At 39.7% G+C, this 15588-nt stretch overlaps 2 protein-coding genes and 1 pseudogene across 2 annotated transcripts; all 3 read right to left on the reverse strand.

The window, feature by feature from the left end:
* Positions 1-2472: 2472 nt before the first annotated feature.
* LOC129731941 (glycine N-methyltransferase) lies at positions 2473-6918 on the reverse strand. The gene is made up of 4 exons (XM_055692339.1): positions 6829-6918; positions 3450-3812; positions 2924-3180; positions 2473-2858 (listed from the first exon to the last, which is right to left on the reverse strand). Exons 2-4 carry the CDS (start codon positions 3787-3789, stop codon positions 2589-2591), a joined length of 867 nt encoding a protein of 288 aa, XP_055548314.1. The 5' UTR covers positions 3790-3812; positions 6829-6918; the 3' UTR covers positions 2473-2588.
* An 823-nt stretch (positions 6919-7741) lies between these two features.
* On the reverse strand, positions 7742-8848 carry LOC129728962 (uncharacterized protein K02A2.6-like; annotated as a pseudogene).
* A 1047-nt stretch (positions 8849-9895) lies between these two features.
* LOC129728963 (uncharacterized protein K02A2.6-like) lies at positions 9896-11575 on the reverse strand. Its single transcript, XM_055687438.1, has 3 exons — positions 11529-11575; positions 11322-11475; positions 9896-11170 (listed from the first exon to the last, which is right to left on the reverse strand). Exons 1-3 carry the CDS (start codon positions 11573-11575, stop codon positions 9896-9898), a joined length of 1476 nt encoding a protein of 491 aa, XP_055543413.1.
* Positions 11576-15588: the final 4013 nt, after the last annotated feature.

The raw sequence follows: 15588 nt of genomic DNA on the forward strand, positions 1-15588 counted from the left end.
GATCTCGACGAATAATGTTGAAATCGTGGAAATTGAGTTGATCGTTTGAATTGAGAAAGGTTTCACAGAGCGCAAATGCGTCACAATTGTATGTGTTTATTAAATGAGAAAATAGATCGAATTTGGGGATGATACTTCTGCAATTCCACTGTAATACAGTGATAAAATTCCTAACCTCTTTCGCCGTATTAGTCATCGAAAGATATGAAAATGTTGATGGTTGATAGCGATTTTTCTATAAAAATAAGTTATTTTCTAAATGTTTCATGATAGGGACCAAGACAAGTAAATGTTTCATGATAGGGACCAAGACAAGGTAGTTTCTCACAGTTATGAATCACTTCGATTCAAATATGCTTTTAACCAGTTAAAACACCCTATCAACTTATATTAGGCTCCAAACGGAAGCTAAACAGTGTTGAGTCTTTAAAAAAGCACGAGGGACGGGAAAGCCTCATGAAGCGGCAAAAAGTTATGATGTACCATATGGAACGATTCATCGCTACCTCCGGGAGCGACATACCTGGACTCTCATTCTTACTGCAACCTCGAAAGTCACATAAAATGTGACCAGGCCATGTGAGATCTTTAAAACGATATGAAACATGGAAAATCTTCATATTACATCATTTGAATAAGGTTCATTAAACAAATTCATTGCCGAAAACTGTTTAATATGATGCAAATTGTTTCATAATAGGGACCGCTCTGAAACGTGTATTTGATGAGTTGTAATAGAATAAATATATTTTCTGAGAAATATTTATAGAACATGGAAACAAATACTCAATCAAGTGAAAGATTATATATTTCTGTAACTGAAAACATTTATAGATTACTTATATACAATAAAATTGGCCAGATGTGATTTTTTTGAATTCATACACCTTTTTGAGTGATCCATAATTGTGTGGGGACTGTAATAATTATAAATTGTTGCAAGCGATTCGGTTAAAAGTAAAAATTTCTTCATTGAAGATACGCAGGTAGTTGCAATGGAATTCAATTTTCTACATGTTGATGTTACACGATTTGTATAGATCACCAATCAAATCGAAAAATGTAGGTTGGAAAAACACTAAAAATTCAAATCAATTTTTTTTCAAATTTCCTCGATGGATGATTTTAAAACCAGCCGATTTTGAAAGGTTAGGACCAAAACTAACTTTTGGTGAAAGAAAATCCGAGGTACATTAAAGTACGATAATCCGGCGCTTCGGACACACCGTGCAACGGCTTTTACCCGTTAACACACAAGTTTATTAAGCAGACAGTATGTGCAGTAGGGAAAGCGAAAAATAAGCATCAGCTGACTCCTCTGTGTGTGATGAGACATTCCTTTCAGTCTATAAATAACGCTTGCACAGCAGTGTGTGTAGTTAGGAATGAGTAATAGAATAAGTCGACAGTGGAATGTGATACGATATAGATTGTGGAACAGTACCACCGTCCCCCGTAGTTTAATTGGTCAAAACCCTATGCCGGAGACAGGGAGATTGCGGGTTAAAGACGGGATGTGGCATATTTTTCCAAATCTGTATCATATTTCCAGTTCGCTTATTGTTCGCTTTCCCTACTGCACACACTGTCTGCTTAATGAACTTGTGTAATATTATTACCTATTCATTTTTTTGTGAGTTTAAAAAGTGACACTTTGACCGCTTCAAAGCTCCACTTCCTGAAGTTCGATTGAGGGTAAATTTTGCAGGTGAATTTTCTTCAAGAAAATGAATATTTTGAGACCTACTGCTAAACGAAGTTCGTAGAGTCGATTGAAATGTCCACCATAATATACGATCTTATTCATCAGTTTTGAAACAAAATTGTGATGAACTCTGTGTATTCAATAGGTTGGAATGTTGGTATATTGGTTGATTTGAGTTTGAAAAACTTTTAATCTAGCTCATCGGAAAACCATTTTCCAAAAGCGGTGATCTGTATAAGTTATGAATATATATTTACTTTATGTCAACTACAAAGAGGAACCACAATAATTCAATATCACTTTGCAATATTACCGTGTTGACGGACAACTAAAGTTTCAGTCAATAGCTAATCAATAGTTGAAACAGCCTGATAATTTTCCATACTATTCAACAGATACTAATTGTAGAGAATGTAGAATACAGACAGAGCCGACAGGACTCTCACTTGCTCTTTTAAATCCGTTTTATTCAGCCAGTAACTATTGCCGTTTAAGTTATCTCGGTTATAATAACCGGAAAAAAAGGTAACTGCTTTACATTCTTTTGATAGGCTGGCAATAACACTTGTAAAGTAACCCAAGTTTCCAACACAACGTTGTTTACACGTTATGATGCCATTTGATAGCCGCTTTCTGCCCACGGTAAATGCAGCAGTGTAAGACTAGTGGCCAGCTTCTGGTTATACTTGTACCGGGGGGAGAGATAATTCAAATCGTGGCTTGCTTGCAGTTGCAGGAATACATAGCGACAGGTAAATGTAAGGCAATTAGAAAAATCAATGTCAACTTTTATTACCCATAAATAATCGGTTGCATTCCGAGACGTACACTGTTTTAATACCAGTAAAACGTGCACGTTTTATGATATCCGAGGGTTCATAAGTCATTCGGCCTTTTTCACGACGTGAAGGTAGAAGGCGGGATTGCTAACTTTATCGATTTGTTTAAAATCACCGAAGATCTCGTGGGATTGATTTGCTTTGAAAATGGACTTTAGTATATTTTCAAATACAGTTAGTCTGTGCGGATAGTAGGAAAGGCGGAATTCACTCGCATCCCCGCTTCCTGTGCTTATGACGTAGTCCAATGTGACTAGAGCCGGTTTAGCGGCCACATACAGTACTGATGTTTTGATATCCGCCGTATGGCTGCTCTGTGATGGGGTGAAGGACAACGTTAGAGACGCTTCGGAATAATACTGGAAATGTTACTACTTACATTATAATAAATGCATTTGGCGGGCGTTGCACCAGTATCCATGATGTTGTCATAGTTGCGATGATCGATCAACAGCAGACCTCCGGGTTTAACGCATCTTTCAAAGTTTCGAATTGCCTGAATTTGCTCACGCTGATCACCGTAATTGTCCAATAGATGGGCGAAGGAATTTCCAAGACACATGACCGCATCGAAGCCGTCGCCAATGATGTGCTGGATATCGTCATACAGTGTTAACCAGTTTGCTTCCTCAATTACTGTGAACGTACATCAGACAAAATAAGTATTATTTGCGAATGGGTTTGATAAATAGGTTTCCAGGGAATCTGGAAGAAAATTGCCTGTCGGTAGTGAAACACATGCCTTAGGATGAAAAACGAGGGTCACCAGAAAATATGATTGAGTGACCGACGTTGTAATCATTAGTTGCGTTAGTCTATTTTAATTAAACTGTGCACTTATACAGGACATTTAGGACAGAAATGATAATTACACAGTAACTGCGTCATTCGCATGGTATACTTACTCCAATTGTCGAACGTTGGTTCCTTTCTTCGCTCCCAGCGTTCCTTAAGTGCGTACTTCAACATTTTGTCCGATGCATCGATCGAAACAACCTCGAATCCTTCCTCTAGGAGCATGATAGAATCAACGCCCGTTCCACAGGCCACATCCAGAATACGTTTGCATCCATTGGTGCGCAACTTTTCCACCAGAAAATTTCGATAGTTTTCGGTTCTACTCTTTTTGTCGCCGATGAAGATCTCCCACACCCTGGCAGCCTTGCCGTCGGCGTACTGATCCCGGACCCCCTCGGCGGAGATACCGTCTGAGCGCGATTGAAATACGGAATCTGCCTGAGGCATGGTTCTAAAATTTGAAAAGATTCCTAACGAAAAGAACGCGAACCATTCGAAAGAACAAAGATTAGATTAGTGAAAAATCTGCCGATAGGAACGGAGTGAATATTTTTTTTATTAAGGTTATCTGTTTGCCCCCAGGGCCTGCCTTCATGTGACGACTAGCAATCGTATTGCCGACAGTAAGTCAAGTTTAAGGGCGTTCGTATTTGCAAGGCCCCATCGTGGTGGAGTTAAACCGTACCGTACGCATTTAGCGGCGTGGATTAAGTAATGTATTACTAGTTGGCTCGGCTGGTACATATGTACTCGTACGCGTACTGCTGCTCAACACGCGTTAGGGCGGGTGATCAATCAACGTTGATTCATCGTTCTTTCGTCCATCAATGATTTTCTGTTTTGGATTTTATTTTAAGCAGTTTAGCCGGTATGTGATACCCGGTGGGCGTAATTAAATATGAAGATGTTTCTTTAGCCAGTTTGAAGGATTTATTCCTTCGGTTTGGTTCTTGTACAGTTCGACCCACCCTAGTTATAACGTGTCGGTGATTATGCCGCAACGTATGATGAACAAGGTATGTGAATGTTTTTCCTTTATACTATATTGTATTGCATTCAACTGAATTATTTATACACACCGCAAGTGCAAATTCTTAAATAGTTTGAGCTTTATATCACTAGCATCCATGTGTTTTCAAGGCCGAATTCACCTAGTTTGCAGTGAAATATTTTATCAGGGGCCTGCAATTCTTTCACCACTGATAAAATTGATGAATTGTTTCGCTTAGTACATGGCTATGTTTAAAATGAAAATTATTTTATTTGGCTGTAATTTATTTCTCATTCATTTCAAAATAATAAGCATAGTAACGAAGAAAACACAAAAAAATAGCTGCTTTGTTATCAATTGGCGCTCAGTTTCGATGCATGATCTGAAGCATTTTTACTAAATAATACTAATTATCTAGAGAAAAACTAACATAATACTTCAATGTTTAAAATTCACAATACCAAATTTCCAATCAATGTCTACAGATTTTACTTATACATAAAAGTATTTTTCGTGTTCTTTCAATGCAGATTTTTGTTTAGAATATTTCAGGCAAACCAACAAGGATTTTCATCCTGAAGTTTAAACGGATATAATAAATACCGCATTTGTTATTTTGGTGCTTTGGTTCTGAACAGTATTAATAAAAAAATGTTTGGTTTAGTGCGTTTGGAGCAGGTTCTTTACTGTCCGTTGATTACAACCATTTTTTCCGGATAACTCTAAGCGATCTTTGGTCGGAACGTTTATTTTATTTTGATCTAACTGAAGCTAAACATTTTTAATACAACGACTTTAAGAAATGTGTTTTGTTGAATGACCTGTCTTCTGCGAAGTAATCAGTATCTTAATTATACCGCTCCATTATGGAACCAGGGAACTGATCGCTGAAACGATACATTAACTGTATCCACTATACTTTGACGGCACGCAAAGTACAACGTGCAACACGTACAGGTAATGACATAGTTTAAGCCGTGATTTTGGTTTAATTCAACACTTTTCACTCCACGTAAAAATGCAATGTAATGGAGTGGCACCCAATTATTTGCCTTCAATCAACTCAGTGAACAATCAATGGACTTCGATGCCATGATAGAATTGCGATTGTTCAAGATGTGGCTGTGAAGAATCACAAATTGAAAATTTGGAGCGCACATAAAATGGCGATAGTTTAGTTTCAAAAATTTTTCTCCCATAATGAAGCGTTGAAAATTTGACCAAACAAAACCTTGATATACCCTATTGTGATTCGGACAAAAGTAACTTCGGCTTGCAACGATAGTTTGTTACTGAATCACCGAAGTAAATTATACTTTTATGGCGAGAGTCCATTGCATTGCAGGCCTGAGTCTGTTTGTGCAGGTCAGGTGCAGCAATCAGTGCTTTCCAATCAGCCATTATTGAAGACGATTGATGGGCTTCGCGTGTCGTTCATCGCATGTGATTGCACTGACTGACAGAACGGTTGCTAGCAGACCGACTAGGAACCCGATTGCGTGAGTATGTGGCGAGATGATTATCACACAATGAACAGCGACGCTTCCTGGGGGCGTCGATTGTATCGTGATCATTTGATGCACTACCTACTTGTCAAAACTTTTCCTTTGTCGTTTGGTTAACAATTAGAGATTCTATTGTGATCGTTATTATAACGGTTTTTTTGCACAGCACATCTACCGGAATAAATCATAATAAAACTGAAATAATTGTTCTAATTGTTCATGAATTAAATTAAAAACTAGTTGAAGTCGTTCATTTTTTAACTGCTTTCTGCAAACTTCGATTCATCGATTCATCAAATCATTATTCGACAATCTAAATTCTAGCTGTCACTTATAAGGGAATTCGACAAAAGATCATTACGACCCGTTTTCTTCTACGCTTTGTTGAATCACATACTTCATAAGCTTGATTCACAGTTTAAGTTCTCATCGAATGCTAGAGATCATTGAGGAAAATCTACAAACAAATTGTAATGTTAGAGCTCATTCTAATCGAATATATAGAAACGCCTTCATTGCGTGATTTAGAAACGTTTCACTTTTTACCCATGTAAGCAACGTTTGGTATAGTTCGAAAATATTCTCTAATAATCAATTGCCATGAGAAAACGCACATTCAACCGGTATTCTAACAGTGCATTTAAGTGGCTGTGGGAACAATCAGCTATTTGGAGCAATTAGAATCCGTTATTTCGTGTGTACGCCAAACAAAATAAATTTCGTAACATATCAATTATCATTGCAATTATTGTTATGTAATTGTCAGTGGATTGAACATGTGCTGCGGGAGGAGCTGTGAAAAAATAAGTTTTCTACACCGTGCGTTTCATCCGAGATTTAAAACTGCGAGGATTTGAGTTTATTTGAGAGTTCGGAGTTTTTAATCACACTTCACAATCGACCACTGATACTGTGATATAGAGATTCTTTATTTCATATTCGCAGCCTAAAATGACGTAGGAAACAAAGTAGCTGAGAAGTTGCACTTACCTGGATTACTAGTGGTTTTAATATTTCGTGAGAACTTCCTCTCAGGAGGGATTACAGCTGTCGACTGATCAGAACCTCCGGAATGTCTGAGCTGATAATAATTATATTTTATATAGCGAACACTATTATTTATTTGGAACGATCAGTACGAAATTGTCTTATCAGTTTACCGTAGTTTGAAGTGGTTTTGTATTTGAGAAGTTCATTTTTTTGCATTGGTTTGTATGCATAATTCAAAGAAACACTTCGCAGTTACACTACGTTGTTAAAAAAAAGCTAGAGAGGGTTGCCTGTCCTATCAAACCCCTTATTCTTATTTTTTAACGTTTTGTATTTACTATGATTCACTATATATTTTTTAAAGTTGAAAATTACAATTTTTCTGTAAGAATTCTGAAATTTACGTTCTAGCAACACTGCAAAATATTATTTAGCATAACACTTTGGTAGCACTTTTCTTTTTTCGTCATGAATACTTTCAAAGAAAAGTAAAGCGATGGCAATGAAACTCACTGCGAAAAAAAAGTTGCTGAAGATGGAAAAATTTTGTCAGCTCAAGACAAAAAATCAATTAGCAGGAAATCAGATCGAACAACACGGTTCGTTTTTCGAGTGTAAGATCACGACTAAATCTATTAGATTTGTGTTGTAGTCTCCAACAAATAAAAGACTTAGTTGTAGCTTTAACGTCTATATTCTTTGGAGGTTGGAACAAATATCAATAGAGAAAATTGTGCTGTCAACCAGCTTAATAATTCACAGGCTTCTTAGTTAAAAGTCGACGAGTGTGATTGCTATGGAACATCTGCCCCTTAAAAGAGATCGTAGGATCCGAGCCATGCCGGAAGCCTTCGGTTACGAACGGGTTGATTGGAGCACTGCGGAATGATGCCTTCAACAACGACTTCTGGTGCTAGAACCTTTTCTTGGTCCAATGTTGGTTCGGCAGGGTGCAATACTTCAGGCAATTGTTGAATAGGGTGTGCCACTTCGGGCAGCATTTCAGGCGGTATTGAATTTCTTTGGAATCAGGATCGGCAGTTTCATCCGAACATGGAGTACACAGATTTTGCATTCCAAACTCCTCAAGCAGCACGGTCCATGGTAAATTTGATTCAGTAGCTTCACTAAAGGATTCCAGATGACGCTGTTGTAGCTGATTCGTATGAGAACGGATGAGACGACCGGTTTCCAGAAGCACAGCATACATGACGGAGCCTTTTCTCTGAATCACCTTGCCAGGAACCCATGAGGTTTGATTGTGATGATGAACCTCTGCGTACACTAAATCATCAGCGGAGAACTCTCTCTTGACGGTACCATGGCGTTGACTGAACTGGTTATTCTGCTTACTGTTTACAGCTGGTGTGCTTGATTTTCGGGGCTTAAGAAGATCCAGTGTAGTAGTGACGGGTCTACCTAGAAAAAGCTCTGCAGGTGACTTATGATCACGAGCATTTCGATTGGGTGTGGACCGGTAAACGGAAAGGAAAGTTTGAAAATGTCGGAAAGTTGTTGGATTTCCCCCCTCTCGTAACTTCTTGAGTCCTCTTTCTAAAGTGTCCACAAAGCGCTCAGCCTGTCCATTAGACTGTGGATGGTAGGGCGCAATTGTTAAGTGGGTGATTCCAGCTTCATCACAGAATTGCTTGAATCGGGCGCTAACAAATTGCGAGCCATTATCCGAAACCAGAATTTTTGGATTGCCGAATCTTGAAAAAATCTCGTCTAGCATTTCCAACGTTTTCGTTGTGTTTGTGCTTCGAGTGCGGTAGATTTCTGGCCATTTTGAATATGCGTCAATTACCAGAAAGTAGTAGTATCCTTTAATCGGGCCAGCATAATCGATATGGACTCGTTCCCACGGCTTCGATGGAATGGGCCACGACTCCAGGTCCGTCTTGCGTGGTGATTTAGCAGCTTCAGCACAGGGTCTGCAGCATCAAACATATTTTTCGACGGCATCATCGATGTTAGGCCAGTACACGAAACTTCTGGCTAGGGATTTCATTCGCTCCATCCCCGGATGGCCTCGATGTAGTTGCTGAAGAATGCGTTTGCGAAAGCGGTTTGGCACAACAACTCTATCGCCGAACATGATGCAACCTAGGACGATCAGCAGACTGTCTCGGCGAATAAGGAATTGTTGGACAACTGGATCATTAATTGCTTTGGAATGATTGGGCCATCCTCCATTGATATGGAACACCACCGACTGGAGAACAGGATCTTTCGATGTTTCAGTAGCGATCATTTCAGACATCACAGGTAGTTTTGAAGTAGAATCACTGAGAAAGGTGTTGACATCGGCTTCCATTTGAACAGAAGCAATGACATATTCTTCGTCAGTTGTTGAATGGCATTTCATTAGTCGTGAAAGGAGGTCAGCGTGTCCAAAGTCTTCAGTGCGCACAAACTGGATGTCAAAATCGTACAGCATTAACGTAAGCGCCCAGCGTTGAAGCCGGTCAGCCGTGTATACCGGAATTCCTTTTTTGCTCCCGAACACCTTAAAAAGTGGTTGGTGATCAGTCTGCAAGGTAAACTTCCGGCCGAATACCATCTTATGGAATCGTGTTACAGCAAAAACCAGTGCCAAAGCTTCTTTTTCTATCTGGCCGTAATTCTGCTTCGCAGGAGTCAGAGATCTCGAAATGTGCGAAATAGCCTTTACTGATCCATTCGGGAAATGATGCATAATAACAGCGCCCAAGCCATTTTTGGATGCATCATTAATTTGTGATGGACCAAATCGACATTTTTCGACCTTCAGATGAAAACCGTACGTTTTGATCCGCTCCAGGACCTCATGAAGGCTTCGATTGTGTTCTTCTTTTGTCTTACCAGAAATCATGATATCGTCTAGATACGGCTTTACTCCAGGAATACCAGCGACCATGCTGTCAATAATCCTTTGGAAGGCACCAGGAGCGGACTTGATTCCAGGCGGCAGACGGTTGTATTTGAACAGTCCTCGATGAGTGTTTATCGTCAGATACTTTTGTGATTCCTTTTCAATCTCGACTTGCAGGTACGCATCAGAAATATCGAGTTGGGAGAAATAACGTCAGCCAGCTAGATCAGCAAAAATATCATCTGGATGTGGTAGCGAATGGGCATCTGATTCTAGCGCATTATTTAACCCTGTAGAATAGTCGCCACAGATACGGACGGAAACGTTGTCTGACTTACGGACTACTACTATCGGAGTTGCCCAGTCGGAGAACTTCACTGGTGAGATAATTCCCTTGTCCTGAAGACGTTGAAGTTCGGCATCCACCTTGGGAAGAGCAGCATATGCAACTGGTCTCTTGGGACAGTACACGGGACGGGCGTTGGGTTTCAGGTAGAGTTTAACTTTTGCTTTGGTACACCGGCCAAGTGTGCTCTGGAACACTTCCGGAAACTTCGTACGCAGCTTTTGCTCAATGTCTTCCGGCTTCTGATGCACAGCATTGACCAGTGAGTTGAAAGGAATCGACCATAGATGGAATAGATCGATTGTTTCAATTCCAAGGACATTCAAATCCGGGCTTGATGACACATAGACAATGCCAGCTTTTGTCACGCTTCGGATGATTATGTTTGCAAGGAACTCACCAGCCATGTTGATCTTGTCTCCGGAAGCGCTGATGGCGGTTATTTCAGTTTTGCTGATGGTTGGTTTGCTTATCACCTTCCAGGTCTGCGTAGAAATAATGGTGATATCAGAAGCGCAATCTAACTGAAGGACAGCTTCTTTGCCATTGATTCCAACGGTAACGTATTTCCTCTTTCCTTGAAGATTGATGCGTTTTACTGAGATCCCTATGGACTTCACAAATTCCTTGTACTTTTGTTTTTCGAACTTCTTTGCTGGTTTTGATTTTGATTCAGCGGATGAGCAGTAACCTTCTTTATGCCCTTTTCGTTTGAACTTGTTGCAGTTGTGGTCTTGATAGGAACATTCCTTTACGAAATGTAAATCACCGCAAAACCAGCACGGAGATTTCGGTTGTTTTTTCTTAGCAGGCTTGGTAGAAACAGCGTTGACGACGGATTTTTCCGGAACGGGCTTCTCTACCAACTTGGTGTCCTGCTTTAGATTGTTGAACCGATGACACTCCTCAACGAGATTTTCCAAGGTTAGCTTTGTGCCGTCTGCTGGCGAAGCATGCTCTTCAGGTTCCAATTTGCCGATCAATCGAGTTCGGATGTCTGCATCGCGGGGAGATTGTAGACCGCAAACAAAACGTAGCGCCTTGAATTGGTCATCGGTGAGCTTGGTGAGTTGGAATGCTTCGCAATGCTTGTTCACATAGGCAGCATAACTTGAAAAATCGTCTGCTTCGTTCTTAGTATACTGAAGACAACGGTAACGATTGTTTGATGGCCAAAAAGTTTCTTAAGTTTATTCACCGTTTCGTCCAGGCCAAAATCGCGGGGATGTCTTGGCTACTATTTACGTATCGCTCGTGGAACTGGGTGCCGATTTTTCTTAAGAGTAGCCTCACCTTCGCTGGAGCGTCTAGATTCTTGCCGTCGACCTTGAAGACATCTCCGTAGCGAGCAAACCATGCGTCGAAGAACACTCCACCGTCAGGATCGTAGTAAAAATCTTCAATTTTCGTGGCCAACGATTCGATTATCTTCTCGCTTCCCAGTTGGCTGGATTGACCGGTTCGCTTGAGGAGTTGAATCTGCACTTGTTGGTTGACTACCAGTTCGGTAAGTCGGAGAATTGCGTTTTCAAATCCTGGTCGATCATCTTGCAAGAGTGTGACTGCTCGTCTTGAAGCAGCTTAAAATTGTCCTCGTCGCCAAGAATTGTTGTAGTCTCCAACAAATAAAATACTTAGTTGTAGCTTTAACGTCTATATTCTTTGGAGGTTGGAACAAATATCAATAGAGAAAATTGTGCTGTCAACCAGCTTAATAATTCACAGGCTTCTTAGTTGAAAGTCTTCGAGTGTGATTGCTATGGAACAATTTGTTTTCACAAATGCTATTTAGATATTTTTTGCGAAGTCTAGTCGCGCTTGTTTATTTTTGGGACTGCGTGCGAACTTGCTTCTACAACCCATGTTCCCTGATTTTGTGGCTAATCGTACTGTGGCATCGTATCGGACACTGAAAGCTGAAGGTTTTCCTTGGTGGATCGAATGGTCATCGATGGATTTTTTCTCTATTTCGCGAATGATCATTGTATCAGTACGTTGATCCATTTTACGCGCACCTCCTCTGCGTATTCTGTCAGCCACAGATTCTAGTTCCTTGTACTTTAACCATATTACCTGTACAGCTCCACGAATGATTCCATATTTTGCAGCAATTTTTCGTTGGAATAGGTTTCCCTTACAGTTTGCAGATTGAAATTGAAATTTTTATGCATTGTTCGATAAGGATTGCTATGACCCTTCGTATGAAAGGTTACCCTTATTACTCACGCATTTCTAATTATTCAGCTATGCAAAAGTGTATCCAATCGGGTGGATTTTTTCATTGCGGACGTCACTGTATGTTCAGTGTTTTGAGAAAACTGTGTTGCATTGACTTTATTAATATTAGTTTGAAGGCTTGTGTGTTTATAAAACGTTTAGATTGCATGATCACATTTATTTGATTGTTGCTGAATCTGTTACGCGGTTTTGTTTAATATTTTGTAGCCATTCAACACATCTGTACATATCTGTACTTTTTCACGAAAGTCTGTAATCTAACGTCTGCATTGAAAATGGACAAAACCTGCCGACTTTTAATGGATTTTCCTTCACACGCACTGTCGAAACTATCCATGCCGCATTAATCATAATAACCCATAAGTCAGCAGAAAAAATTGACAGCTCTATTGGTCGAACTCTAACTGGCGAAAACAGTGAGGCTACTCCGTTCATAAGTGGGCGCGTTCAAAGAACGGTACCCCGCCGCGTCAAAAACGGACATCGTGCGGCACTTCGTGGATGCTGGATATACCCGTCCTGGCAACTACAACATCTTGGCACTATTGGACAACAATCAGAGCATCGAAAGAAAGCCCGATTTCGGACGGCCGGCGGCCTTGAACGACAAGAAGCATCAAAGGATGCTGAAGAGGAAGAGCGAGGGAAAAGTGTTGGGAGGCCCAAACAGTAAAAAAGTCGAAAATAACGCAGAGGCAGCGGCTAAATAAGATGGTCAGGTCAATTTTTCCGACGAATCACGATATGGCGGTGGTGATGCAAGACAAGATCTATCGCATCCTGAATGGCAACGATTGGCAGGGCACTTCGTAATTTACTTCATACACGAAGGAAGTGAGTTCCAAGGTAAAGTTCATTTCAGGCTAATGCAGTCTCGATCAACTAGATTAGTTGAGAGAATTCGTTATCGATATTGTTTTCGGCACATTTTGTATGTTGTAGGATAAGTACAACGATACACCGTGCCCCAGTGCAGAGTCGAGAAAATTTCCAGCTCGAAAAGATCCTAAACCTGATCGGGAATCGAACCCGATATCACAACCGTGTGGAAGAGCTAGTCGACCGACATCGCTAACCACAGTACCACGGGGACCACCATGGAATGAATGTATCATATAAATATAGTTTTTTTGTGGAACACCCCTCCTTAAAATCAGTTTTTTCTCTATAATTTTTTCTGTGATTGTCAAAAAGCTCGAACCACCACGACTCTCGTCTGATAAGTAAAAAAGCAGCGAAATCAACAAAAACAGTGTGGGATGTAAATTGAGGCAAAAGCGTATTGACTAAAAAATAATTATATATGAATAAAACGCTAAAAGATTACACAAATTGGACAAACATCGATAACAAGTTAATAAACAAATGAATAATCAGAATAAATAACCATCTAAACATCAAAAGTTTACATTCAAATATAAAAAATTTAAAAACTTGAAGGATCACGAAAATATGAAGAGATTAAAACAACGAAGAAATTCAAAAACATCGAAATACAAAAAAACACGCTGAAATGAAGTTGTAAAAGTATTGAAGAAAATAGTTGAATAGGTTGTTTATAAGACACGACCGCAGAGTTAACCTAGAATACGACAGCCTGTCTTATGTAAATGTATTTCTTGGAATAGGTTTGGGAATACACTCAATTGGGGTTAATTAGTTTAATGGTCTCTCTGCTCCAGATGACGTTTACCTCTATAGCCGGCATCGGTAACGACAATGAACAACAGCAGAAGCTATGTGCAGCTATGGGGTTTCACTTGCTGCCGTATCCAAAACAAGAATGAAATTAAATTGTTTTAAGGCTGTCTTTTGTATCAAGTTGCACTAAGATATCTTAATTCAGGCAGTGGCTACGAAGAGTCTATAGACGAGGGCAAATAGTGCATTCCCCATCTATAGTATAACAGTTCAAATAACAATTTTCTGCATTTTACGATAGCGTAGATAATTTTACAATGCTGCAAGTAATAAGACTTGAGCGAAAAATTATGTGATTCAGGCTCACTAGCTCAAAATATTTTCAGATTAACTTTGAGGCTTAGCTGAAGTCAAGAAGAGTTAATTATGTTTGTCAATGCCATTCATAGACAACTGAGTAATTGTTTTCAACATGGCAAATTTTTTATTGAGTTCTGAATGATTTACAGTGATAATTAAATTCTACATGAGGTGATTTATTTGCAATTATATATGAAAATTTTAATCGCTATACTACTAGTCACACACGCTATATAGCTGTCTCGCTATAAACATACACACACGCTATACAGCTAGCCACGCACGCTATATAGCAAGCCACGCACGCTAACCACACACGTTATATAACTAGCGACACACGCTATAGATATTCACACACGTTATGTGCACACTCCCTATACATATATATACGCTGGATGATAGTGACTTCTCAAACCACCTGGCGGTGCGAGTTTCCTTCAATTTCGGGTTGTATTCACCCAACGATATCTGAATTGGATTACCGCTGTTGGGGTCCAACTCGAAGGGAAGCCGAACTGAAAGAGGTAAGAACTGCAGCTAACCACTACCACCGCCGCTGTTGCCCGCTGCTGATCCACGCTGCCTTCGCCATCGGTGTTGATGTCTGCTCCTGCTGCCCGTTGCTAGTGAACTGATTTGCTTGAGGAGAAACAGTCTTTTATATAGCCCAACGAACGCATTCCCGGCTAACTAGGTACTCCATTCTGTCGTCCTTTTTAGGGAAAGGCAGCAAGCGACCAATCAATAGTCGACATTTGCGTTTCGACAATGTTCAACAATTTTCAATTGTACAATAGTTCGAACAATCAGATTACATTTTTTTTTGTATTTGGACGGGTGCTTAAATTATTTTCCAATCGATTGCTGTAAAAGTGACCGAAATCGGTTGGAAACTGCCTGAGTTTAAAACGTTTGAAATTGGACAATTTTCGTGACGCTTTCGATGTTTTTGGTTTTGAAATTTGATCCCTGTTTTGAAATTGGTTCCCTGTATATGTTGCCGTAAGACGTATTCTACGTCAAAAAAAAAAAACGAGCAGCAAAATTCTAAAATAATAGAAATAGAAACCGAAACAGATTGAATCTAGAAATCGGAGGCAATGACCAACCGGAAAATGAAACATTAAATTTTCTTAGAACTATGTCTTTTTCTGGTAACCGAAAGATCTACAAAATTTGAATAGACAAAGTTTGCATTATTATTTTTTAGCTATATATTTTTTAGTTATCCAATCTTTTGTAAAAATGTAAACGTTAGTATGAGTACACGGCACGGTTGTGGTTTTTCTGTAGAAAACATAGTGAAAAATGCTAAAATCGC

This window comes from Wyeomyia smithii, chromosome 3, assembly GCF_029784165.1.
Source record: "Wyeomyia smithii strain HCP4-BCI-WySm-NY-G18 chromosome 3, ASM2978416v1, whole genome shotgun sequence".
NCBI classification, from domain to species: domain Eukaryota; kingdom Metazoa; phylum Arthropoda; class Insecta; order Diptera; family Culicidae; genus Wyeomyia; species Wyeomyia smithii.

Coding starts and splice junctions, on each gene's coding strand:
- LOC129731941 (XM_055692339.1), bottom strand. CDS start 3,789: ATGCCTCAGGCAGATTCCGTATTTCAATCGCGCTCAGACGGTATCTCC. Junction 3,181..3,449: donor ACCAACGTTCGACAATTGGA/GTAAGTATACCA, acceptor GTACGTTCACAG/TAATTGAGGAAGCAAACTGG. Junction 2,859..2,923: donor CCAAATGCATTTATTATAAT/GTAAGTAGTAAC, acceptor ACCCCATCACAG/AGCAGCCATACGGCGGATAT.
- LOC129728963 (XM_055687438.1), bottom strand. CDS start 11,575: ATGATCGACCAGGATTTGAAAACGCAATTCTCCGACTTACCGAACTG. Junction 11,476..11,528: donor TTCTCCGACTTACCGAACTG/GTAGTCAACCAA, acceptor CGGTCAATCCAG/CCAACTGGGAAGCGAGAAGA. Junction 11,171..11,321: donor ATCTAGACGCTCCAGCGAAG/GTGAGGCTACTC, acceptor CGTTGTCTTCAG/TATACTAAGAACGAAGCAGA.